Source organism: Zea mays, chromosome 9 (genome assembly GCF_902167145.1).
Source record: "Zea mays cultivar B73 chromosome 9, Zm-B73-REFERENCE-NAM-5.0, whole genome shotgun sequence".
Taxonomy (NCBI): Eukaryota; Viridiplantae; Streptophyta; class Magnoliopsida; order Poales; family Poaceae; genus Zea; species Zea mays.
The window spans coordinates 12,576,212-12,603,543 of record NC_050104.1 but is presented as its reverse complement, the minus strand read 5'-3'; the positions used below and the strand labels follow the sequence as shown (position 1 = coordinate 12,603,543).

Here is a 27,332-nt window from a genome sequence, read left to right as displayed (position 1 = left end):
GACCCATGGAAGGGGCACGGGGGTGGCCGTGAACCCGAGGCCAAGAACAGAAGACTTTGGAAGGTGAATGGAGCGGATCGATGGCCTCGGTTCCAGGCCGTCGGCCCCATCTTTGCCGGGTGTGGCTTCTCCGATGTCAAACACCCACCCGCCCCATAATCCGAGCGAGCACGGAGCATGCATAGAAGAGAGCTGACCTCCGTACTCTGCATGGCCATGGCTCTTGCTCTTGCACTTGCATTCCAGGTGGCGGCACGATTTTAGAGCTAAACTTGGCTGCGACTGCGACCGTGCGCCAGCTCAGCTGGAGTCCGGTCGGCGGAGCTGTTCTGCGCTTTTTTACTCGACGACTCTACGCATCGGTGCTGTTCTGTGGCACTGTAACTTTTCCGCGATCTTCGTTTTCCCTTTCTGAACCTGTCCATTGTCCAAGCTTTGTCCCGCGGCGGCACAGTTGGCTGGCTCGCCTCAAGCTTTGGGTCTCAGACTCTCTGTCCAGCCAGCCAGCAGCCCAGCACCCAGCAGAGAGTATCACGAGGCAGAGCAGGAGGTTGGCTCCGCTTGCGCGTGTCTTGCTGCACGAGCAGGGGATCGATGGACGCTTTTGGGGCCTGACGCGGCAAAAGGTTTCTGGAATCTGGCCAAGTCAAATCACTGAGCAGTACAGTGGTAGCAGTAAAATCCTGAGCAAATCACCATCGTCCGTCAGCCGGTGGTCAAGTCCACCCACCGGTACAAAAGAAGCATGCGGATCTGAAAGCCGCGCCTAGGGATTGGGGACCATCGTCTCCCTCCTCCGCTCCCTTTGTAAACCGTCTCTTGGTGCTCTACGGGAGGTCGGACGGGAAGATGACAAGCGACGAGGGCAGACGATCGACGACGATATGCGCCCCAGCAGCTCCGGCGGACGATCCGGTCCGTGAAACGCCCTCCGCTCCATCGAGACTCACGGACGGCAGACATTAGTAGAAATATAGGATCACAATATGTACTTGTTGGAATTATAGATTCAAATTTATCTTCTATTGATGGAATTACGTGATATTGTGATGTGGAAACAGGATAGAATAGTCTATGACTGAGCCTAGAGGTTGTTATGATTTGCACAGAACTCGAGATTTTGTGAGCGATAAATATTGTAACTTTGCTACATATGGTGTAACGACGTATGTCGTGTGCACCTATTTCCAAGCTTGGATGCTCATTATTACTTGTACCAAATATTTTAGTTTTGTGGAACTTTGATGCTTTGGCATGCAGGTTGGGGCCATCACCTGGTCATGGACATTCCTCTGAGATTTATGGCCCTGGAGATGGAGTAGGTGGATGCCATCTATCTTGCTGTTCTTATGGTGGACACCGTGGTAAATATCATGCTTGCCACAACCATTCATCGGAATGGGCCAGGCACAACATTTCACCTGAACCTGGTCCTATCAGATCTTACTGGTGATCTCTTGTTCTGACAGTAAATGTTTGTCGTTATGGCATTTCCAACAACTTTTCATACTATTTAGTCCTGGCCATTTAAATAGTTTGTTCCTTAATCTAGGATAACGAAAAGGACTTCCTCCGATCATGTTTCTCATTGTGCAAAAGGATCTGACAGACAGATACGCCCAGCAGGAGGTTATAGGAAGAATTATTCTGCTAACCAGGGGAGTGGCAGTCAGAACAGACCGTATCATGATGATAGCTATCTACCAACTAAATTCCTGGATGACCATTTTCCTGAGATAGATGCTGCAAAACATCAGTCTTACTTATGCGATTTTCAATCTTCAAGTAAGCATATTCCTGTTCACCCCTCACATGGTCAATCATGTCAAAGGAATGAAGTAGCAGAGACCAGTTAATCGATTTCATCCCATCCACCATAAGCAACTTGAGCGCCGTCCCAATGAAGATTTTCATGATTGCTTTGATAGCAGTCAGAAATTCAGAAATGCTTATAATGACAAGGTAGTAAAAAGGAAATTTATAAAACAAGATTTCCTTGGAAACACTTACAATGGTGCTTGTGTTGGTAAATATGATAGAAACAGTTGCAGGAAAAGGAATGCATATCATTTTGGTGGAGAGAAAACCAGGAAGAATGACACAAATAAGGACAGGTCTAAAAGGCTTCGCTGCCCCCTTGAGCAGGACCAACGGCAACAGGTTGAGTGCAACGAGATGAGAAATGATAGTCGGGAGGGAAATGTTGAAATGACCAGGTTAGTGTGTCAAGATGGAGCAAAACGGAACTTCAACCAAAAGAAGAATGCTACAGCTCCTGCTTCTAGTGACTCAACAAAGTGTGATGGGAAAAATATATTAAGTCCCAAGTGCAGCAAAACTATTGCTTCATCACACACACCAAATTTGAGCGAAGGAAGTAATGACATGGATCCAAAATCTGACAACTACGTTGATGGTTGCACTGAAAGAGGTATACTGCAGCATATTCCAGTCACCCATACAGAGAGGAATATACAACTGAAAATATCAGATAATTTTACTCAGTCTGAGGCGTTTCGCCGAGATTGTTTAATCCTGTGGAGAGAAAGACAATTAAGAAAGGATAGTGCTGCTAAGGCTGATAACATCGTGAAACCTGACCAACAACAGACTGCACAAAGAAGCAAGATGTCAACTGGAAGAAGAGTGGGGAGTGGAGGATCTGCTGCGTCTTCTTGCTCAAAAAGCGATAATAAAGACGACTCTGCTCCAGAGTGTTCTGACCAATTTAGTGGTGCAACATCATCTGATAAACTACAAAAGTTTGGTGAAGGAAGAGCTAACAAAAAGTTAGAGCAGACCATCAAATTCCCCAGTAACAGTAAATGCAACAAAAGGCCTCAAGACGCAACAGCTGAGAAAGTATTGAAGTGTAGTCTCAAGCTTCTGTCAGAAGCAGATCCTCTTGAAATTGCACAACCTAAAGGAAAGGAAAAACTTGTTGACAGGAGGCAGGTATCAACCGAACATCAAGATGCCAAGGCGCATAGTAGTTTGAATGGTTGTTCTGACACTTGTAAGGTGGATCAAGCAGCTATTTCACACTGTCATAATAGTGCACATCAGAATATTTCTCAACAGGAGAAAAAAAGTGCTGTTTCGGATGCAAGAAGGGAAGAGAAACCAGGTGTAAAATGTGAAAAGAAAGCAGCAGGCCATGGTGCCAAACTGGCTGAACAATCTACTGGTCTGTATAGTGACCCAATATCACTGGACAAAGAGACTGTTGTTAGTTGTTCAAAGCATGGCACTTCGAAGGTAAATGCACTAAAGGTTCCAGATCATGAGATTGGGAGTACTTCACTCGATGGGTCAATGCTGCCTCGAGGAACTGTGCAAATCATAACGTTGGGGGAGGGGCGGTGGAGGCAAAGGGAGGAGGTGAGGCGGAGAGAGGTCGTGTCGGCGGTGGAGGCAGGGGGCGAGCAACGCGGCAGAGAGGAACGTGCGGGGGGAGGTTAGGGATTGGGTGGTCGCGTGGTGGAGAAGGATGGAGTGTGGGAGACGCAGACACACGATGCGATATGGACGGTCCGGATCCATGGACGGCAGAACGGCAGAACCAGGGAGGCAGACTACTCTTGCTCTCTTAATATGTTGTACAGATATCCTCCACTCCTTTCGTGCTAATGCATACTTCTATCTACCATCATGTAGAGCCTCTGTCAACAAATACATTTACCTAATTGTTGATTATTTGTTTGTTGCTGGTCTTTGTCATAACATTCACACTGTATTTCCTAATAGACAGTGCTGCAGCTGTTTGGTTGCATTTTTCAGTATACGATTTTATATTAAATGCGAATTGATGCCTATTTTATTGTACAGTCACAAGCCTTTTTCTCTACAAGTTCAATGAAATTTGAATATATCCACAATGAGTTTCTCTTAGTCAAATGCCTTGATTATTTTTTTGCACACCAAGTGATCTAGTGGCTCCTTGATGATCTATTCAAGCTCGCAACCAGAAACATGTTTCAAGTAGAGAAGAGCTTGTCAAGGATCAGGTGAGGCGACTCACTTTGTGTATCTGAAATTATGAATGCTTTAAGCGAGTTTTTTTATTTTATTTTTTTAGTTTTAGATAGTGACAAAATTTGAGAGGAAAAGGAGCTTGAATAGCAGGGCTCTAATAACATGCAAAAAGGTGAGGCGACTCACAGAGAGAATGTCTAATGCCTCCCCACTATCATTTTATCTAAAAATTAGCATCAACCGATATATACCGGAAGAATGCATATAAACTTTATACCCCAATAAAAAACCCCCAATACACATAAGCTCGGCATTGTATTACTTAACATATGTCGTATAAAAGTTAAGTATTGAAAAGAAGTCAGTTCATTTTATGTTTGAGCGACAAATTCACTAACATATCGCAGGCTACTAAAGATTAGTTACAGCGACAAATTCGCTTGAAAGTTCAGTGCATCACCGCTGATATATGCCATGATATATTTGAACATAACTGATTGGCGACCATATAATGAACACGCCATGATTTATCCTAAACAAAGCGAGTATATGCAAGTAGCATTTATCAGCGGTGATGCACTGAACTGCAACAAGTTGCAAAACTAAGAGGCGACTCCGAGAAATTATCAACCTCTAGCAACTAAAAACATGTCTCCCAATAATATATCCACAAAGAAAGCAAATTACTTGCTGCAAAATGGAACTACAAGCCAACATGAGAGCAATGTACCTGGTAGAAATTGACAATGACCGGAAGAATGTGAGCTACATAATCTTGTGGCTCCAACAATTTACCAAGAGCAGCACAACCTTCAACAGCCAACAAACGCACTGAATCTTGATCTGAAAATAAAGACCACGATGTTTTAGACATAGCCCGCGAATCGCCCACAAAAGTGTATGACTATATGCAAACACTAACTCAATGATTCAATAATGATTAGATTGTTTCAAAACACAGGTAGATTTAGGTTTTCTTTAGTATGCCTTTCAGAGAAAGATATCTGGCTTTAAGGTATTCAAACATTGCCAAAAAACCGGGCGCGTGTGTTGGCCTAGTGGCGCCACCAACTGATGATGTTCAGGAATTAGAAAATAGATATAACCATTGATCGTCAACGTCTCAATTATCCGGATTCCACGCGCGGATCAGATCGTTCTACCAGCAAGATCCATAATCATTGGCCAGTAACTTATATATTAAACTGGATCCGATTATGATAAACTGAACACAGAGAACAATAGTAGCACACAGTGCGTAATGAATACCTACCCCAGTAAACCCAGTATGAATGAATCAGAATTATTCATAGGATATTACCGTCATGAGGAGGTGATGATAATGATATAATGTCGCCATGATTAAGCTTGGCCGGGGATGAATTTTTCTTGGCCTTTTTCAGTTGATGAATGTGCCATTTGAGCTACATCAGAGATTAGTTCAACAAATGTAGGAAAAGAAAACAGAACTGACAGATAGAGGAAGATTCAGAAGAAGAAAAAACACCTTGTGTCCTTGAGGAAAACAGGCACAGGCTCGTGGCGGTTCAGCTCCCCTAAGACAGTGTCCCTGTATATCTTGCAATGCATCCCGCTGATCAGCTGGGCCGCCACACGTCTTGCAATGCGTTGCAACGGAATCAATATGAATACATTGATATACAATGTCTCACAATCTAGCATAAGTAGAAATAATTGTATAAAGCAGCTGCCGCTATTAAACAAAGATGAGATGGATAATAATACATGTTGCAAAGACCATCCCTTTCATCAGTTCTAGGCTATCAGGCTTGTCATTGCGTTTCCTCGGTCCATGCGTTAATCCTGCAAAAGTAGAAGTCCACTTATTCATAGCTCATGAGAGATGAACTGAATGGAATCACTGGTAAGGAATACAAGATATCTAGGGATCACCTTTCATCGAATGCTTAAACCAGATCTTCAACTCAGTTTTAATACAACAAACTTGGAGTTGGAGAAATGAAACTGTCCAATACAGCAATCGATTTGTCTTTGGATTGAATTCCTCAACCATAACTTTGGGACAACAACTGAATTATCTACAAGGTAAGTAGACAGCAGCACGAATCACTCGTCTTAATCCCTAATAATCGCAGCGTACCGATCGCACTAATCGCGTGTGATCCATCCACAATGGGCCCTACTAACAAATCGCTCGCGCTCATCAACCCTGATATCCGAACACCATGTCACAAAATTCGAAGCTCAAAGCAACAAAAAGGCGCAGAATCTTACCCAATCGCGTTCATGGAGTTCGTCTCGATCCGAATCGTGCTGCCTCCTGTCTTGATCATGCTCACGGCCGCCGCGGCCGTAGTCCCGGTCTCGGCCTCTCCCATCCCAGCGGCGGTCGCGGTCGTCCCTCATCGGAGCAGGAGGGGCCGCATCAGCATCCGCTCGAGCTCGAGGCGGAGGTTGCGGGCATGGTCGGGGTCGTCGGGGCGGGCGAGCCCAGGGAATTTGGCCGACTCCGCGCCAGCAGGGCCCTCGGCGACGGTGGCAGAGCTAGGGTTGGAAGCCGTAGGCTGGAGGATGGCGTGGATGATGGTGAGGAGCGTACGGACGAAGTAGTCGGGGAAGTCGGCGCCCTTCTCCTTGAGCTTGGCGTCGAACTCGGGGACGGTTGTGGAGTCGCGGCCGAGCTCGGTGATGAACTCGGTCAGCACCTTGTCGCCGACGCCGATGTGGGTTTCGAGGTCGGAGCAAGGATTCTTGCCTTCTTCGACGGCGACAGCTTCATCGTGCCGGTGGCCATGGCTCTTCCATCCGTCCTCGCCGCGTGGTGTAGTGCAGGTCGTGCGTGCGTAAGTGGCGGAGCGGTTGAGGTTGTGCTCGTGGGGAGGAGGTCGAGGAGTGCGGCGCGCCGTCGTGGAAGGGAGGCCATCGCCCACACCGAGGATGGCAGGCGCGCTGGGCTGCACAATGGGCCGCACGAAACACTGGGCCGCACGAACACTGGCCTGTATAAACCGTGGCGCTGCTATGGAGTTTTTTTATTAGTGCCATACCGCCCACGGAGAGTATCGAAACGTGGCTTATAAACGTTAGTGTATGTTGTCTATTGTTCAGACTAAAAGCATTAGTGTTGTCTGTTATTCAGATTTTTTGGCGGCGCGAGGCTGTCCGTCGATGGCAGAACGGGCCTTTGGCAGAACAGGTCAAAGGCAGAACGGTCAAAGGCAGACTACTATTGCTTACTTAATAAGTAGTAGAGATTTTTCTGTTTTATATTTTTATTTTTAATTTATTATTCAAATTCAAACTCAAGTCAAGGTTCCAAACCTGAATTAAATGCATCACTCAAGAATTCAGCATGGGTGCATGACTTTATTTTAAATTATTATTTATTAATTAATCTAATCACTTGGACATGATGACTTTTATATATATATATATATATATATATATATATATATATATATAGTTATAGTATTAGAAACCCTGGGCTTCTAGTAACTAGAGGAAGCCCTAGTCTGATAATATATTCTGGTCCATTCATGCCACAATCATTACTGATCGAACCAGATTTTTATTTGGAGGCCCATTATTTCAGCACAAACCACCAGCGTGTTTCTTTACCCTAAACACCGCCCTCGTTTCTTCGTCTCCCATTTTCCTCCACGGCACCGCGCCGCCGCCATCTTCCTCCATTCGCTGATGGGCACCATGCCTCCGCCCATGGCTAGCCACGTCCTCCGTGATGGCATCGATGCTAGAAGCTAGATATCGTCCGTCTGCGCAAGCTTTTTTTGTTGCGCGCTTCCAACAGGTAACAGTCCTTCTCCACAACACCTCCTTTGATCCTCCTCCGTTCTGCGATTTACACAGCACGCCACCAGCACAAGGAGCCTCATCCCTCAATCGTATCTTCACGTCGAGCTGCGTACCCTTAGGAGCCCATCCCCATCCTACCACACATCGCTGCAAGCTCGCCCAGTTCTAGAAGTAGGTCTGCCTCCCTCTCGCTTTGCCTAGCCTTCCATGGCACCCTGCTCTATCGTGAGCTATGGATGGTCACCGAAGAGGAGAAAGCAAGGAGTTTATGTAGGGAGATAGTGAATCATGTACGTATGCTACAAGATCTATCAACACTGCACATTATGTTGTACATTCTGAAAAAAATGTTTTCATTTTGAATTGAGATAAACTTCTTTTTTTTGTTAGTCAACAATCACTATCTGTATCTCAGCTCTCATGACTTGGCTAACGCACTAAAATCTGTACTTTGGTTCTGAGACATGTTTTGTATAATTGCTCTCTTTTAATTTTACCAAATGATTTTTTGTAAGAGATTATAACTATGTGGTCATTTCTCCCTTTTAGTGGATCAGTAAAGAACTCCAAAGGCTAGAAAGATTAATTGACAGGGCGAGTAAGAAAGGTTGGCGCAAGGAATATCCTAAAATCTATATATTGCCTTCGTCCCCTTCATCACTGCCAAAAACTAGCCAAACTTCCTCTATTTCTTCAATTTCAGACCTGCTATTTAGGGTATGATGTTTTTGTTTCGAAATTTCTTAGCATAAGTTCATAATCAAAATTCCACATTTAACTATTACAACAAACCAAGTAAGTAATGATTATATGACAGTAATTGTGTTAAAAATGAACTGTTGATTTATATCTTTATACTGCTACGTTCATCTACATATACCATAAATTCTATGTGTGTGTGTCTCTATATATAGATGTAAAGTCAGATCAAGTATATACATCTGTAGTTTATACCACAAAGGGAAACTAAAAATTAGTTTAAAGGATGGGATAAAGACAAATATGTGAAACATACTCAGCTCTAATGTCAACTTCTATACTTTTGATACATGGATAAACGATGTCAGGAACCAAACCAGGATTTTGTGCAGGTATCATCAGCTCAATACCATCAACATTCTTGATTTTTTTGTCCAGGGAATAACAGACTTGTCCTAAAGGGCATCCGGCAGACTGGCTCATGAGTTATGTAATGAAGTGATGCAAGTAAGGGTGTGCAAGTGCGCCTTCAACTAATAAGAGAAAAGAAGAAAAAAATAGAGCATTCATCAACTTCAGACTTGGGTGAGAAAATCAGCAAATTAGGAAGAATATTGTGTTAATAAAAGGCATGTGTTTTTGACTGTATGCAATACCTGAATCTGTTTGTGATATCTTGCGTGTGATGCCATGTTTACACCTGCATATTGTTCCTAATTTCCTGTTTCCGTTATGTATTTTTTAGTTTCTTGTGTAGGAATAGTAGCAGCAGAATATTTTACTGAAAATCTTAGTTCTGTCAGGCTTCAATTACTTAACAACTTCTCATGCTTGTCTATTTGTTCCTCCATAATTCAGTGCAAGAGAGATGCCAAAGAGAAGTAATTTTGATTAATTGTAGATACTACGCAGAAACTTATAATACTTGATATTCTCGACTAAGTAATATGATTTAATGGACTGTCTCTATCTTGCAACACGATTAGCTTGTTTGCAGTATTTTTTTCTTCCTGCATTCCGGCTTCCAGATTAATACGATGTAGCTGCACTTACGATAGCTGAAGATGTATTATAATTTGTTTACACAAATTGCTCAGCTCATGAGCAACTATTGCAGAAATTGTTTTGCTTGTTTTTGTTGTCTAAATCCAAATAGACCTCATCTATGTTATCCAAAGAAACTAGTGGACTCCAATTGGATTTTAGATTATCCAAATCCACTACCACATATTTGGCTTATAATATCATGGTCCTGCCTATTGCTCTCTATAATGCTTTCTCGCCATTTTTTATTTGTGTAGTAAATCTTATAGTAGTTACATAAATGATGCAGGAAAAGATGGTCGATCTGATCGAGGAGGCTTTTAAATGATCATCGACACTTATATATTTTTTCTCTTTTCCTATAGTTTTGTCTTATTGTAGGTAACATGTGGCGTGTAAATGTAGCCCTCAAGTGTTGCATTCAATAATTTATCTGAATTCGTGAATTAATCTTTTATAGTTAGAGTTGGCAGTATGTTGTGCCTTGACTAAAGGATGCATAATAGATCCTTGGTTCATTACTTTAGGATACATATTTGTATGTTGTTTGGCTTCTCTTGCCTAGCTAATACATTGAGAACTATTAAAGGTCTGCGCGACGATTTATGCTAAAATTCACATTTATTTACGCTGTTTTGGTTTACGTTTTACGCAAAAATCTGCTCGAGCCAGAACCCGCGCACGATCGGACACGCACGATTTTTACACCGTAATTTTTGGGCCACATTCGTCATTATGAAACAGATCTACAATTTATGCTAAAATTCGTACACATTTACCCTGTTTTGGTTCACATTTTACGCAAATATCCACCCGAGCCAGAACCCGCCCACGATCTGACGCACACGATTTTCACGCCATAATTTTCGGGCCACATTCGCCGTTACAAAATAGATATATGATTTACGCTAAAATTCGTAATCATTTACGCTAAAATCTGTCCGAGTCAGAACCCGATTACGATGGGACACACGAGATTTTTACGCCGTAATTTTCGGTCCGCATACGCCGTTTCGAAACAGATCTACGATTTACGCTAAATTTTGTATTCATTTATGCTGTTTTGTTTCATGTTTTACGCTAAAATCCGCCCAAGCCAGAACCTGTGCATGATCGAACACGCGCGATTTTTATGCCGTAATTTTTGGGACACATTCGTCGTTATAAAACAGATCTACGATTTACGCAAAAAATCGTTATCATTTACGCTGTTTTGGTTCACGTTTTACGCTAAAATCTGTCCGAGTAAGAATCGTGCACGATGGGACGCACGCTGGTGCGGGACGTGGCTATACCTGGCTGGGGCTTCCTGGTACTAATGGAAGCCCTGGGCTTCAATTACCTCGTCCCTATATATATATGTTAAATAAGAAAATCCGTATAATGTGCAATCAAAATCCTATCCCTTCTGTTTATTAGGAGGACTCAGGATGACTTATACCAACAACCGGAGGACTACGACTCATGGTGAAGGCCAAGCTTAACCCACACCCTCTGTCTGGAATTGAAAAAATCGTCGAGCAGAGGCATTGAGGTGTAGCGAACAGGACCGTTACTAGATTCAGTCCGTCGTCCCTGACTACCACTGCAGAAAAATTGAAGGGGACAATTTCATTACCAGTCGCCTGGAAATCCATGGATGGAGGGAGATAGTCACTGCATCTGAACGTCGAAGCTGCTAATGGATCCGAATCATCCCTGGAACGAGCTGACATCGGTGGTCGTGGTAGACCTCCACCTCGCGGTTCAACTCCGCCAACGGGAACTCCAACCCCGACCATATGCAATTGGTGGGAAACGTGTGCCGCCGAACACCATATCGTGACCGTCCGAAGCAACTGCTCTTGAGCCGCCAGCGCCACGCAGTGAAGAACAGCAATGTATTCCTTCAATGACGATGGTGTATCTGCCGTCGCCGCCCACCTTTCGTCGAACAAAACCGCGCGCAGCTGGGAAAAAAATTGGTGGGAAGCTACTTGATTACGCGCGCTCGACCGGATTGGGAAGAGTTTTGCTCGCGCATATATATACGGGATCCATCGCTGCCTTTGTGGAAAGCCGAAAAAAATGAGGAAAGGAATAACAGTCTCTTGGAGGCAAGAACGGTGGAGTTTGGACGCTAAAAACGCTATTCGCGTTGATATGCTGCAGCTCTTGGAGTTGCTCTTATGCAATTTTGTCCCTTGCGAAAGCGGAGGAGGAGAAGGTGGTTCGTGCGTAGGCCTGCTAATGGCAAAAAATCCAATCCACTCCCACCCATACCCAAATCTAATTACTTTGATATCCATCCTACACCCAACCAAAAATACTAGAAGTTAAACCCAACCCATCCAATAACATTATTGGTCCCAAACCAACCCGTAATTGGGTGGAAACCCATGGAAAACTCGTGGGTTTAGCTTATTGTCTCACATCAAGCCAACTGCATACACTGATACACAGTGATAATTTTATAGGTAGTTTCAGTGACATACAAAAACATAGTTACATACACAGTGACAAATTTGGTCAATGAACATTTAGATCTCGAGAAAATAACAAAAAACATTTGTTAAAGATCCTTAATCCATCTATGTTTAAAAGAAAAATAAACAAAGTTAACAATTCAATTAACAAGGAGATACATAAAAAAGCCTTTGCTAAACGTGAAGTAGAAGACTTAGAGTAAAATAACTGAATGGTATGTGGTGGTGCTGTGGCCTAATTATCCTGTGTTCAGCCTGTAGTAGCATTAGTAGCTGTACAGCCTGTAGAGAGCCGACATGGCAGACACTACCGGAATTTCTCTCTTTGCCGAGTACCAAATACTTTGTCGAGTGTTATTTTTCGGGCACTCGGCAAAGAAGCTCATTGCCTAGTGCCACACAAAAAACTATCGGTAAAATAAAACACTCGGCGAAGAAGCTCTTTGCCAAGTGTTTTTTTGACACTCGACAAAGAGCTTCTTTGCCGAGTGTCAAAAATATAACGCTCGGCAAAGAGCTCTTTGTCGAGTGCTTTTTTCCAACACTAGGCAAAGACAATTTAAAAATCATATTTTAAAGCAGTAAATTAATTCAAATGAAAAAGTTTTCAACTATAAATTTGTATAATTCATCATGATGTACATTTTATATTTTTAACATTTCTTCATATGACAAACTAAAAATAAATTTGTTCATAAAACCTATATTTCTCTCGTAGTTTATGGAATTACGAGAGATGTGTATAGAATTTGTGCATATTGTTAGAACTATCATGTGAGATGAACAAATGATCAAACAACCAAAATAAACTTTGTAGATCTTGAAAAGTTATAGAAGTTTGTAGTTGACAACTTTTTCATTTGAAGTCATATTGTCAACGAAAACTATGTCTGAATTTAAAAAATTTAAAATTTGAATTTTGAAAACAACCTCAAAAGAAAAAACCACCAACAGGAAAGTTGTAGGTATTGAAGAGTTATGAAACTTTGTAGTTGACAATATTTTGGTTTGAAATCATCTTGTCATGCAAAATTATGTTTGAATTTTGAAATTTGAATTTTTCAAACTACCTCGGATGGAAAAACCACCAAAATAAAAGTTGTAGGTCTTGAAATGTAATGAAACTTTGTAATTATCAACTTTTTTATTTGAAATCATCTTATCATTGAAAAATTCGTGTGAAGTTTTCAAATTTAAAATTCAAATTTTGTAAACGGCATTGGATGTAGAAACTATTAAAATAGAATTTGTAGATCTTAAAAAGTTATGCAACTTTATAGTTGGTCACATTTTCAAATAAAATGGTACTGATAAAATGGTATAGTATAGTGTGTTGTGTGTGACTAAAGAAATCAAATACTTCTCTAAACCTGAAATAAAATGGTACTGATTAGGGTGGTAGTCTGATTGGTGAATACCCATGGAAACTCATACCTATACAAATTCATCTATACCCATGGGTATCAACCATTTTGACCCGTAATATAAAATAAACCCAACCAACCCGTTAATAATTAAAACTCATTACAACCCACTAAAACAAAACTATTTCTTAAATCCACCTAAAATATCCATTTACACCCACCCCATTTACAGGACTATTCGTGCGCGAAACGTGTGTGCGCGGCATATTTCTTTGAATCAACCAGACGCCGCTCACGGGAACCGGAGATTTCTGACCTCGACCACCGCAGGCCCAATTCAGCGAATCCTGATCTGACGGGCACGCTACGTAACGATGGAACGCGCAGTTTTTTACTACAAGGCAAGGCAAGCATCCATCTCTGTGGAGGTTTTAATCCTGCTTGGCTGCTTTCCATACAATCCAACCGCTCCCGTCACTTCACTTCACTTGCTAGTCGTCCTCGTCCCCACCTCATCTGGCTATTTATTATTTTTCGCAGTAGCAGCAAGAGAATATACGCCGAAAGACGTAGCAGTATTTGTATTTCTCATGGTAGGCCTTAGCACGGAACCTTGGAAAAATAAAGACATCGAAAAAACGAAAATGCATCCATCCATCCCAGCATCTCTCTCGGGTTTACTTGCGATACCCAGAATCATCCCGTTTAGATCCGCTCGCGATCCCAGCATCGAACGGCTCAGATTCATTCAACGCCTCCTCCCACTCCTACTGTCCGCCATTTAAATACCCCACCGCCCCTTCCTCTCCCCCACTCCACTCCAGTCTCCACTCACCAAACCCAGCCCAGAGCAGACAAGCGTCTTGGTCCAACCAAAGCAACCGAGAGCTGCGAGTCCGGGAAGCCGGAGAGACAGAGGAGAAGCGCACAGGCACCGCTCGCCGGCGAGACCGACGACGGATGGGCCTCCTGGAACACCCCCTGGAGGCCGTCGCCTTCCGCCTCTACTCCCTCCCAGTCCCGGAGGCCTCCGCGGCCACGGGCGCCGCCGCCGCCTGGACCTGCCTCGCGGCGGCGGTCCTGGCCGCCGCCGCTGGCGTCTGGCGCCTCTGCTTGTCCCTGTCCCCACCCCCGCCCCCGTCCGCCGCCGTTGCCGCCGCCGCCGCGAATGCTTCGGAGCCGGATCGGTCTCACGTGGCGGAGGCGTCGCCGGAGCCGGCCGCGGCCGCGGCGGCGACGCCCAAGGAGCGGTACACGGCGTACTACCGCGACGTCGGGTGCTGCTGCTGCGGCGGCGAAAGCGATGACGAGGAGGACGACGCGGAGGAGCGGGGAGACGGCGACGTGTTCCTTTCGGACGACGACGGGCCGACGACGGATCCTTTCGGGTGGGAGTGGGAGGTGGTGTGGTCGCTGCAGCCTCCTCTCAGCCCGGTGGCGGAGACGACGGGGGGGAGGTACCGGAGGAGCCCGACGACGGGGCTCGGCGGCAGCGTGGTGCAGCTGTGGGACTAGGGCGCCGTGCGCGGCCTGACGCCCGCGGCGCGCCCGCGGCCGAGGGCCCGGGTAGTCGTCGGCACCGTCGTCTCGGCCTTCTGAAAACATATCCGGCGTCCAAATGTGCAATAAAACTGAGCCTTTTCGTGGGAAGAAAGAAGAGATAAGATTATTACGCAGTTGTAAATATGAATCTATCTATCTAATCAGGGGTTCGAAGGCTGGCCCCTCGGAAGGGTTCGATAGCCGCCCCAGAGCACTCGGGCTCCGCGCCCTCTACTGATCAGGGGTTTGAAGGCTGGCCCCTCGGAAGGGTTCGACAGCCGCCCCAGAGCATGCAGAGTGAGGGATGACTCTGGGTACGTCTGTTACATGGCCAAGGCTCGGGCTACGCTCCCGAGGTACCCTAGGACATTTCCGAGACCAGCAGGAGCGATTTTGTAACGGAATCCCACCAGAGGGAGGCATCGAGCCCTCGGACCCTATCGAATGGGTCTGGGTCCGGCAAATCACCTGCTGGTACTTTTGGAGCGTGCCTCTGGGCCACTAGCCGACCCTTATCGAACGGGACACGGGCATCCACTCGGATCACCCGTTAGCAACTCACTGGAGACACCATGTTCGGCGCCCTCCGAGGGCAACATGGCGCTTTCCCCCTTACTCCTTGCGGAAAGGCAACGAAGGGGCGTATAACAAAAGTCGAGACGGTCCTTGATCGTCCTCTCGCTCCGTGCAGAGGCTCGGGGGCTACTCTCGCAACCCGGCTATGGCCAAACCGTTGACAGCGTCAACAAACCAGCCTAAAAACTCGGAACCTGACCATGCACTCGGGCTACGGCCAGGCCGCATGAGGGAACAACAAGGCCGACCGAAGCATCACGAAAAGCATTAAGACCTCAGAGGAGTCAAACCACTCCTCCGAGGCCTCGGGGGCTACACCCGGCGGGTGCGCTCGCGCGCACCCACCGGAACAAAGTATAACCGAGAAAAGCCGGTCCCCTTGCAAAAAAAGTGCGGCAAAGCCTCCAAGAGAGTACCAACACCCCCTTCGAGGCTCGGGGGCTACTGTCGGGTACCGTAATCAGGGGTACCCCCAACACTCCTAAACACGGCTGGCGCATTCAATGCGAGGATCGCCTGACACCTTATCCTGACACGCGCGCCTCAGTCGGCAAGGTCAGAGTGACCGCAGTCACTTCACCCTTTCTCTGACCGATCTGACAGGAATACAGCGCTGCTCACCCCGCTCCGACTGCTGTGTCAGCCACCCGAGCAAGGCCGACAACAGCAAGTCCAGCCTCGGGCGCAACAGGAAGCTCCGCCTCGCCCGACCTTAGGCCTCGGCCTCGGGAGGAGGTCTCCGCCTCGCCCAACCCCAAGACTCGGCCTCAGCCTCGGGCGCAACAGGAAGCTCCGCCTCGCCCGACCTTAGGCCTCGACCTCGGGAGGAGGTCTCCGCCTCGCCCGACCCCAAGACTCGGCCTCAGGAGAAGTCTCCGCCTCGCCCGACCCTAGGCTCGGATCGATCGCGCCACAGGGGATACATCATTACCCTACCCCTAGCTAGCTCAGGCTACGAGGGAACAAGACCGGCGTCCCATCTGGCTCGCCCCGGTAACAGGTAATGATGGTTCCCCGCGTGCGTCCATGACGTCGGTGGTTCTCAGCCCCCTACGGAAGCAAGGAGACGTCAGCAGGATCCCAGCCGCACCGCCAGCTGTGCTTCTACAGGGCTCAGTCACTTCTCCGACGGCCACGTTATCGCGTACGCAGGGCTCAAGCCCTTCTCCGACAGCCACGTTGGCATGTACACAGGGCTCAGGCACTTCTCTGCTAGACACGTTAGCGCATAAGCTACACCCCCCCATTGTACACCTGGACCCTCTCCTTGCATCTATAAAAGGGAGGTCCAGGGCCTTCATGCGAGGGGGTCGCGCGGAGGGACGAGCAAACGAACAGGCTCACTCTCTCTCTCTCTCGCGAACGCTTGTAACCCCTACTACGAGCACCCCCTGGTGCGAGATAACACGAGACGCATTTCCCTCTTGTGTTCCATATTGCGCCAACCCATCTGGGCAGGGGCACGCAGCGACAAAATTCACTGGTCGGCCCGGTTGAGGGTCCCCCGGGGTCCGAAACGCTGACAAGTTTGATCTTTGGATCACTTGAGTGCAACCCTTGACCAAAGGAGGTCACCACAACGTGGAGTAGACATTGGCCGAACCATGGTAAAATTAGTTGTGTCTCTTGTCCATTTTACTTGTTGCGATTACTGTCTTCTTGAGTTCTCTACTCACTTGCAATACTGTCTTCTTGTGTCTCTTGAATTCTCATTCATCTCTCTTCTCCTAACTTGGTTTTAGTTCTCACCAACAGAACTTTGTACAAACCAAGTTTGTGTTGTTTAGAGTTAATTTTGCAGGATCACCTATTCACCCCCTATAAGTGCTCTCAATATATCAAAATCACAATACTTTATTAATAGTGAATAGTAATGTTATACATAACTAGATATTTATAAAAGTCTCCACTAGTAGGCAATCCCCTATAGGCTATAGGCATCAACAATGGAAGATATCAATAAAACCGCATGAGTGTCGACTGGTTGACCACGCGCTTTAGAACTCATGGTATTCTGGAACTCATGATTCTAGGTCTTCTGTTCTCCTCCTTTTGAACAATGATAATAACATGAATTGTGGTAGAAAAAGTAAGATGAGCACTTCCACACGCATCAAGTATCCTATCTTGGGTAAAATGAACTGGCTTTATAGTGGATTAGCTCATGCATTTGCTTTTACTTGGTCAAGTTTGATTCAGTAATGAAAGCATAACTAACATCCCCATTTTGTCAAAACAGTAAGTATCATAAAACAATCACCCTCTGATGACCACAAAGCATTCACTATGCTCCCTAGCGAACCAAGTTTAACAACACTATGTACTCCGTATATAACATTTTAGCTTTATTCCAATTTCACAAACTCCAATATGTAAGGGTCGAAGATGCTCTTAATCGTAAGCATGACTGATATATTAGTTTACACTGTACAGAGGTCACACACATTTACCCGGAAGTTCTATTACCAATATACCATGGTTTGCAAGGCGCATTAACCTCTCCCAAGAAAGTGTGGCAGGGTTCACTACTATAACCTTACAAAGAGCCATCCCATGTGTGTCAGTTCATATCCGCATTACTTAGAAGCAATCTCTCATAACTCGTCCACCCTTGTACCCTTCTACTATGTAGGATCTTGAAGCGCACTTCTGTCCCCTAATATACCTAGCAAAGGATAGAAGTGTCCATAAAAGCAGTTTCCTGTATGATCTAGTGACCACACAAGACTTTCCTAGTTACTTAGTCAAGACTAGATCCCATGATATCATCTTATGGTTGCACTGTTTTCTTGGTTGCACTGTTGTCAAGCCTACATGGCGTCCGGTCGTCGCTGTGAAATTAGTACGGCCGGACTAATATGTGTGGTGTAACCAGAAGAAGCTGGTAAGCTTGTTCGATCCCTTGAGACGATTTTGGCTCGTCTGATCGACCAGCCTATCTTCCTGTTTGTCACGGTCGGTTTCAGTTTGTACTGCTAGTGTGATCGGCAGAGTCAGATGTTGCAGCTTGTTGGACCCAAGCAAATGGGGTATTTATTTGTGTATATGCACTACTTCTTCTTCTTCTTTGGCACACTGCTTATGCAATTTTGTGAAGGTGGTTCGTGCGCGGCATATTTCAGAATCAACCAGACGCCACGCACGGGAACTGGAGATTTCTGACCTCGGCACCACAGGCCCAATTCAGCGAATCCTGACCTGACGGGCACGGTACGTAACGATGGAACGCGCAGTTTTTTTTTTACTACAAGGCAAGCATCCATCTCTTTGGAGGTTTTAATCCTGCTTGGCTGCTTCCAAACAATCCAACCGCTCCCGTCACTTCACTTCACTTGCTAGTCGTCCTCGTCCCCACCTCATCTCATCTGGCTATTTATTATTTCTCGCAGTCGCAGCAAGAGAAGAGAATATACGCCGAAAGACGTAGCAGAATTTGTATTTCTCATGGTAGGCCTAGCACGGAACCAGGAAAAACGAAAATGCATCCATCCATCCCAGCATCTCTCTCGGGTTTACTTGCGATACCCAGAATCATCCCGTTTAGATCCGCTCGCGATCCCAGCATCGAACGGCTCAGATTCATTCAACGCCTCCTCCCACTCCTACTGTCCGCCATTTAAATACCGTCCCCACCGTCCCTTCCTCTCCCCCACTCCACTCCACTCACCAAACCCAACCCAGAGCAGACAAGCGTCCAAGGTCCAACCAAAGCAACTGAGCTGCGAGTCCGGGAAGCCGGAGAGACAGAGGAGAAGCGCACAGGCACCGCTCGCCGGCGAGACCGACGATGGGCCTCCTGGAACACCCCCTGGAGGCCGTCGCCTTCCGCCTCTACTCCCTCCCAGTCCCGGAGGCCTCCGCGGCCACGGGCGCCGCCGCCGCCTGGACCTGCCTCGCGGCGGCGGTCCTGGCAGCCGCCGCGGGCGTTTGGCGCCTCTGCTTGTCCCCGTCCCCACCCCCGTCCGCCGCCGTTGCCGCCGCCGCGAATGCTTCGGGGCCGGATCGGTCTCACGTGGCGGAGGCGTCGCCGGAGACGTCCCGGCGGGCGCCGGAGCCGGCCGCGGCCGCGGCGGCGACGCCCAAGGAGCGGTACACGGCGTACTACCGCGACGTCGGGTGCTGCTGCTGCGGTGGTGAAAGCGATGACGAGGAGGGCGACGCGGAGGAGCGGGGAGACGGCGACGTGTTCCTTTCGGACGACGACGGGCCGACGACGGATCCTTTCGGGTGGGAGTGGGAGGTGGTGAGGTCGCTGCAGCCTCCTCTCAGCCTGGCGGCGGAGACGACGGGGCGGAGGTACCGGAGGAGCCCGACGACGGGGCTCGGCGGCAGCGTGGTGCAGCTGTGGGACCAGGGCGCCGTGCGCGGCCTGACGCCCGCGGCGCGCCCGCGGCCGAGGGCCCGGGTGGTCGTCGGCACCGTCTCGGCCTTCTGAAAACATATCCGCGCGCCCGGGTGTCCAAACGAGCAATAAAACTGGCCCGTCTCGTGGGAGAAAGAAGAGAGAAGATTATTAGACTGTGTTCAACGGTGTGCGCTGGGCTCCCCCTCCCCTAGCACTGTAGCAGATTTAGGGGCTACAGTGCGCCCCCTACTCTCTTCAGACTGTCTTCAGCGGTTCCCCCTAAATTTCTCCCCCTATATCCCACTCACGTGCCACGTCAGCGATCTCTCTCCCCCTATATCTCCACGCTCTACAGCGGTTCCCCCTATATGAATCCTCTATACCTCACCACATTAATATTATATTCTTTCATCATCAACTAACTCAACTACCATCCAATATTAATTTTATTTTTATTTATTCTTTGCACAGTACACGGGCGTATTTTTGGTCCACAATTAATTAGCAAACTTCATAATTACTATTAATACATTAGTATAAATACGGTCGAATTATATGTTATTTTATAAATACAAATTCGCATTCTTCCAGTACACGACTACACTGCTCTGCACAGTAATAACTAATAACAGTGACATGGCATATGCCATACGGAACCTAAGCCAACTTTACTGTCTTTCACATGTTCATGTCATCAGAGCATGACAATCATACTAAAATTTGATAAACAAAGGATACACACCATCCAAACAGTGATTGTTTGTATCTCCTTATTGGAGCTTGGTGCAGTGCAAAGATGCAGTAATGCTCCCTGATTCCAACCCCATAAGTCATAACACGGCAGCCAAAACAAAGAAACTGAACTATGCAAGGTGGTCAAACGCACTGATTCAGATAGAACATAACAGATCATCCTACACGAAACCAAATTGTAAAACAAATGGCTTCATTTCTCACATAAATAATATCTAAAAAAGCAGCAGCAAGAAGCCTAGGAATGGCAAACACTCAGGATGCAAATTAAGAACTAACAGCAAAAAAAGGTAGGTAGCCAAGGCTTCAAGCTGCCTGCAACATAGTGGATCACTAGCGACTAAAAGGACATAATCAACTTTTAGGACCTACTGTAAAATCCCAGCCTCATCACATGCTGCTGGGCAAACAAAACTAGAGCTGAACCAACGCAATAAAACTGACTGCGACATACACTTGATCACGACTCACATAAAACAATAACTGCCTTTTAGCAGCTGTTCCAACTAAGTCAATACTCAATAGATCAGTCTACCTGAGCACAAAATTACAAGAATTTCCACTTGATCCAACGCATTGAACACTCTCATATGATCCTGCACACCAGCACCCTCTCGATGCGTATGAGGTCTGCAAGACCCTACGGGCGAGGCGAGCCGAGGAAGTGAGGACCGGGCGGATGCGGATGCGGTGGCGAGCGCCTACCTGATGAAGGATGAGGAGTTGGATGAGAGGTCAGATGCGTAGAGACCCTCGCTCCCGCCGTGGAAGGAGTTGGCCCGCGGCGCGAAGCCGCCGCCGGCGTACTCATGGATTGAGGCGTCGGCGCCCCGGGCAGCGAGGAGGGCGATGAGGGAGAGGCCGAGCGCGACCGAGAGTGTGGCTCGCCGCATCGTCGCGAGGGTGCGTGCGGCGCCGCCGTAGCCGTCTGGTAGTCGGCGGCAGCGGATGGATGGAAACAGAAGGAGAGGCGGCTCGTCTTGCTGCCAGCCGGTGGAGGATGGTTGCCCTAGGTTCGCCTGGAACTCCGTCGTCGGAGTATTCCGAGCGCGCGCGCTTGTGTGGGAAGCAACCGGCTGCGGGGGACTGAGCGTCCTAGCGTGCCCATCCATTTAGCGGGAGAGAGAAGGAATCGGGAGGGGAGAGGAGGAGGAAGAGGCAAGCGGTGAAGGGGAAGGGGGTGAACTGTAGCCCCTACATGGGCTACAGTAATAGGGGAGGGGGAGGCAAGCGGCGTCCGTTGAAGACAGTCTCACCGCCTTCCTCCTCCTCCTCCTCTCCCCTCCCGATTCCTTCTCTCTCCCGCTAAATGGATGGGCACGCTACGGCGCTCGCGTGCCCTCCGGTTGCTTCCTTCCCAGTGAAGCCCGCGCGGGCGGAAAACTCCGAGGAGCGACCACCACGCGACTCCACGGCGAGCGCACCACCGCCGGAGATTTTTGGCGTCGATCCGCCATCCGCCGCGATTGATTTGGCTTCCTCTGGGCGGCGAGAAGCACACGCCGTCGTCAACGCGGATCCGCTGGGGAGCTTCGCCGTGCGGCGTCACGGTCGATCCGTGCGAAGACGCCGCCGTCGGTCCTCGTCCCACGCCAGTTCGTCGTCAGCGGTACTCACGTCAAGGGGTCATATTCCAATCGGCGACACATCGACGCGCACCAGATCTGCTTCTTTCGAGCTGCGACGTCGAAGGTACGGCCCTTTCTCTCCTCCCATTTTTTCATGTCGGATTCAATCCGTGACCCAAATCCATGTCCGTGTCATTAAACCGCACCGTTTACATGTACATGTACTAGATTTAGTAGCTGGATTAATTTTTTCATGGCGATTTCGCCAGTTAGGGTGTACTGGTTGTCCCCATCGCCTATTGTTAAGCTTTAACACTGACCTGATCCGTCGTTAAGTTGTAGAGCATGTGGAAGCCTAATAGTTTTTCGAGCATACGCAACAACACAAAGAGTCCGGTGTGATTTTCATAGTCGTCATCATGGCGTGCTTATTGTTTGTTCCACGCCCTAAGTCCATCAGCTGAAATAATATGTGGTAATGTCAGACCTGATGTTCATTGCTCAGTCTTCCTGGTACACAAATCATTGTTCATATTGTAATGCCAACAACAAAGCACGAATTACCGTTTATTAGGTCATGAAAACCCCTTTGTTTGATACATATCACTTTTTTTGTATTATGAACAATTTACTATTTTTATGAACTCCACTTAGTTAACATAGAACCCCTTTGTTTGATACATCAGTAAACATTGCATGCAACTAACGAACCCTTCACTTATTATGCAGCTTCAAATATTTATTTCATTATTTGACGTCCACTTCAACTAACTGAGGTTCTAAATCCTTTTTCGCTTTAGTTATTTGTTTATAAAGAACTTGTTAAGTGTACTGTCCATTTCTGAAGTCTGTGCTGCCATGTTGGTTGTGCATGTTCATTAAATTTACAAGCCCCGAACATGGTCACCCAGGCATGGAAAATGTGTATCAAATATGGTAGATGCCATACACATTGCAACCAATAATTGTTGGTAACTAGCAACAATTGTTTATTTGTAACTGTTTCACATTTTTTTTATTGCATTGGTACCAACTTTTCTTTCCTAACTCACATTAACACTTGAATGTACCCAAAAAGTAACCGAAGTGCCCCTAATTTTGTGATCTATGCACCTTGTCTAGCCAAGGAGGAAGTTCTTGATGATTGAAAACAAGATGAGCAGCCATGATGTCAAACTCGTGCAAAACTTGGTCCTCAATCTTGCTTCCTCAGTGGAAAGTCGTGCAGTCAATATTAGGACCTTTTTAGAAGAGGCTTTCCGTCATTTGGGTGACGAGCATTACCTTCTGAATGCTCTACTTGCTATTCGAAAAGAGGTAGACCTGATGGAACAAGATGCAATTGAGAGCAAAGCAAGGTCTGACCCAGAGAAGGATAGGATGGAGGAAGAAATTACCCTTGCTCAGGATGCCAATCCCGTGCCTAGACAAATAACTTTCACTCCCCCATCCTCACCAGAATTGTATGAAGCCAGTGACAATGACTCCTACGATTCCGACAGGTCCACTAGGTATAGCATTTGGAACCTGTAATAAGGGTACGTAGATCCTGCTCGTAGTAGTACTAATGCATCCAAATAAAGTAGGAACCACAGTGGTATGTGTTTGATGCTTGCAGTAACCGATGTAAGAACGGTTCCAGCTTATCTTACTTTTGTACGAACCTGTTCTGGGATGCTTTATCATTTTGTACTAAACTTATTTCCAATGCCTCTTCTCTGTTGTTCGTAATGTCTCAAGCCGATTTCCAATGCTTTCAAGTCTGACGTTTACAGTTCAAGTTTGTTTTGTGTTGTCCAACTTAATGTATTCATGTATTTCATTCCAGAATGGCTGACAACAACTCAAACACTCCTTATCGACCACCTGCTGCCAGCCCCAATACAGGTAACCAAATTTTCCCCCCACCCTTGTGGGATCCTCAGATGTGGCAGCCCCAAGGGTTCGACCCAACACAGGCTTCAACATTTACTAATCCATCAAATTCCCAAATGACAAATCCTACCTGGTCCCAGGGACCTAATGACCCATCTGGATATACATTTCGTACACCATGGAACCCATATTTTGGTATGACAACTCCTGGGGGTCCTCCTACACAAACATGTTTCGGTCCACCACAATTGTATCCACACAATCCATGTCCACCGGTGCCCACCCATGTTCCCAACCAGACTGAACCTACAGCATGTGAATCCGAAGCAGAACACAGCGTCCAGGAAGTTAACAGCCCTAGCAAGCCGTCAGATACACCAGGGACATTTAGGAGGACGAAGGAACAAAACTTCAAACCTGATGAAGACCTGTTGCTTTGCAAAACATGGTTAGAGATTAGTAGTGACCCAGTGATCAGCACAGGGCAGAGGAAGGAGGGGTTGTGGGCTAGAATAGAGAAAAGGTACAACGAACTTAGAGGTGAGTTTCCATTGAGACTTAATAGGGCTCTCAGCAGCAGGTGGGACAAAATAAGAGCTGAAACAGGGAAATTTGCCGGATTCTACGCAAGAGTCCTCAGGGAAAACCAAAGTGGCCTTACAGATAACGACAAGGTAAAGTTATATTCAGTTGTAAAAGTAAATGTATGTTCATGGTAGATGTCAACGTAATGTTTTTTGTGCACTGACAACTTGTCATACATCTTGTGTAGACATCGAAAGCTGCAACTTTGTATGCAACATCACAGAAAAAGCCATTCCATTTCATGCACTGCTGGACTCGCCTGAAAAACGAACCCAAATGGGATGCCATGGTTCATGGAAGCCCCTGGAGAGGAAATGCGGGGACCGAGCCAGTACGTAGTCTTACACCGACTGGTTCTGTTAATGAAGTTCACACTGATGAAGGTGGTTCAAAAGGCAAGAGACCACTAGGACGTGACTCGTCGAAAGCCTCAAGGAAGAAGTCAATGTCCAGTGCATCCGAATCCACGGACTACCTGTCAAGAATCCATGACATTCAGATAGCACGATTGAAGCAAAGTGAAGAAAAAACAGAGCTGAAACAACAGAACATTGAGTTCATGAAGGAAGTTGAACTGAAGAAGTTGGAGGTTCAGTCCAAGGAAATAGAAGTGCAGCAAAAAAAGTTGATGATGGAAGATAGGAAGCAAAAGGCAGAAGAGCTCAACAAACTGTTTGCCATGGATATGGATGCTTTACCAGAAGAGATGAGAGCTGTATACACGGCGATGAAACAAGGTTTAATCGAATATTTCATCAACAATCCTGTGTGACGAGTACTACTGTATATCATAAGATGTTTGTCACCTTTGTATCGGCGAACCGTAGTCCTCTGTGTTTGGACATGTCTATTTTAGAGTGGTTGAACAATTCGTTATTTGTTTGACTTAATCAGTTTGTTTTCGAACATTGTTTCAGTTGACATTATTGATATTGATAATAAGGATTTTCATACATTACTTGAGGTTACGAAACATATTGAAACTTATTTGTACCACAGCCATTACACTAACAAGGAACCATGACTTATGAACTACGGACATACAAACCACAGACGACTACTAAACCTGGTACACATCATGTAGTTCATAATTCAAAGAACATAACATTGGTGTAGCACTTAATTCGGAAACAAAGCATCAACCCATGGCGCCTCGACGAGCCCAGAGGTGTTCTACGAGGTTGTGCTGTAAAGACAAGTATGTTGCCTGACAAGTGATGTCCTGCTCCGGATCGTTGGGTAACTCCGAGCGGATATGATTGTTGAGCCATTCGTTGCGGCCCTCACCAGTATTGTTGCACGGTTCAGGAGGCCCTGTAGGCCCAATGAAGTCGACATTAGCTGCACCATCTCCTTCGTCCTCGACAATCATGTTGTGCATAATAATGCAAGCAGTCATCATCTCTGCGAGGTGATTACGATCCCAACCGTAAGCAGGTCCACGTAGAATAGCCCACCTTGCCTGCAAAACTCCAAAAGCTCGCTCAATGTCTTTGCGACAACTCTCTTGCTTGGTTGTAAAGTGAACCTTTTTCTCCTCAAATGCGTGGCGAATAGCTTTTACAAATGTAGGCCAATTTGGATATATTCCATCTGCTAAGTAGTATCCGAAATTGTAAGTAGTCCCATTAATAGTGAAGTTCACTGGTGGCATCGTCCCATTACGTAACGGATCAAACACAGGTGACCGATGAAGCACGTTTAGATCATTGTTGGTACCAGGCATTCCGAAGAAGGCATGCCAAATCCACAAATCGTACCCAGCGACTGCCTCTAGTATCATTGTTGGCCTAGAATTGCGCCCACAAAATTGTCCGCGCCATGCAGTAGGACAGTTGCGCCATTCCCAATGCATACAATCGATAGAGCCTAGCATACCAGGAAACCCCCTCTCTGCGTTTACACGTAGTATGCGAGCAATGTCGTCGTGGTTAGGGATACGAAGGTATCGTTCGCTAAACGAAGATATGATTGCGCGACAAAAACGGATAAGGCAGTCCCTAGCGGTAGTTTGTCCAATCTGTATGTACTCATCTACCGCATCGGTGGGTAACCCGTACGCAAGAATACGCAATGCTGCACAAACTTTTTGCAATGGACCAAGCCCTGCTAAACCTGTTGCATCACAACGAATAGTGAAGTATTCGTCTTCTCGCTGAACGGCACGAAGGATACGTAGGAACAACGGACGATGCATCCGAAACCTATAAACGAAAATAAACCAAAAAATGAAAAAACAAACCTACAAATGAAAGTAAAATCATAACTTAGGAAATGTACCTTCGACGAAAAACATGTGCTGGATACACAGGATTTGGTCCGAAGTATTGATGTTTGATGAGATTTTCTCCAGCACCGTGGTCCCTATGGATGACTCGGCGAGGCAATGAGGAGCGCCTACGACGCGTGCTCGTGTCTCCTTGTACAAGGTGCTCAACATGTTGGGCAAGCAACAAGGTTTCAATCTCATCGTCGGAATCGTCGGATGACGAGGAGAACACAAGGCTTTTCAGTGACTCCATGACGACCTCAACTACGAGTACGAACTACGGACTTCTTATGGAATGGCGGATGATATAGAAGAGGTGAGTGTGTAGATGAGTGGAGCTAAACCCCAGGGTACCTTATTTATAGGTGCCCTAGGTGTGTGAAGGAAGCCAGACGGTTGTGGCTTCCGGTAGAAGCCAGTCGTGTCGTGCAAGCCACTGGTGTCGTGTACTGGAAGAATGAGAATTTGTATTTCTAA

General features: G+C 46.6%; 3 protein-coding genes across 3 annotated transcripts; all 3 read left to right on the top strand.

Annotated features, from left to right (window-relative positions):
- The first annotated feature begins 809 nt into the window (after positions 1 to 809).
- On the top strand, positions 810 to 3,462 carry LOC109942465 (uncharacterized). The gene is made up of 2 exons (XM_020544514.1): positions 810 to 1,449; positions 1,553 to 3,462. Exon 2 carries the CDS (start codon positions 2,176 to 2,178, stop codon positions 3,460 to 3,462), a length of 1,287 nt encoding a protein of 428 aa, XP_020400103.1. The 5' UTR covers positions 810 to 1,449; positions 1,553 to 2,175.
- A 10,680-nt stretch (positions 3,463 to 14,142) lies between these two features.
- LOC103637945 (uncharacterized) lies at positions 14,143 to 14,999 on the top strand. Its single transcript, XM_020544096.3, has one exon. It carries the CDS (start codon positions 14,303 to 14,305, stop codon positions 14,855 to 14,857), a length of 555 nt encoding a protein of 184 aa, XP_020399685.1. The 5' UTR covers positions 14,143 to 14,302; the 3' UTR covers positions 14,858 to 14,999.
- A 3,903-nt stretch (positions 15,000 to 18,902) lies between these two features.
- Positions 18,903 to 20,223, top strand: LOC103637946 (uncharacterized). The gene has a single exon (XM_008660948.3). The coding sequence runs from the start codon at positions 19,248 to 19,250 to the stop codon at positions 19,893 to 19,895; it is 648 nt and encodes a 215-aa protein (XP_008659170.1). The 5' UTR covers positions 18,903 to 19,247; the 3' UTR covers positions 19,896 to 20,223.
- Positions 20,224 to 27,332: the final 7,109 nt, after the last annotated feature.

What these genes read in the sequence shown, in the direction of transcription:
- LOC103637946 (XM_008660948.3), top strand. Translation starts at nt 19,248, where the DNA reads ATGGGCCTCCTGGAACACCCCCTGGAGGCCGTCGCCTTCCGCCTCTAC.
- LOC109942465 (XM_020544514.1), top strand. Translation starts at nt 2,176, where the DNA reads ATGAGAAATGATAGTCGGGAGGGAAATGTTGAAATGACCAGGTTAGTG.
- LOC103637945 (XM_020544096.3), top strand. Translation starts at nt 14,303, where the DNA reads ATGGGCCTCCTGGAACACCCCCTGGAGGCCGTCGCCTTCCGCCTCTAC.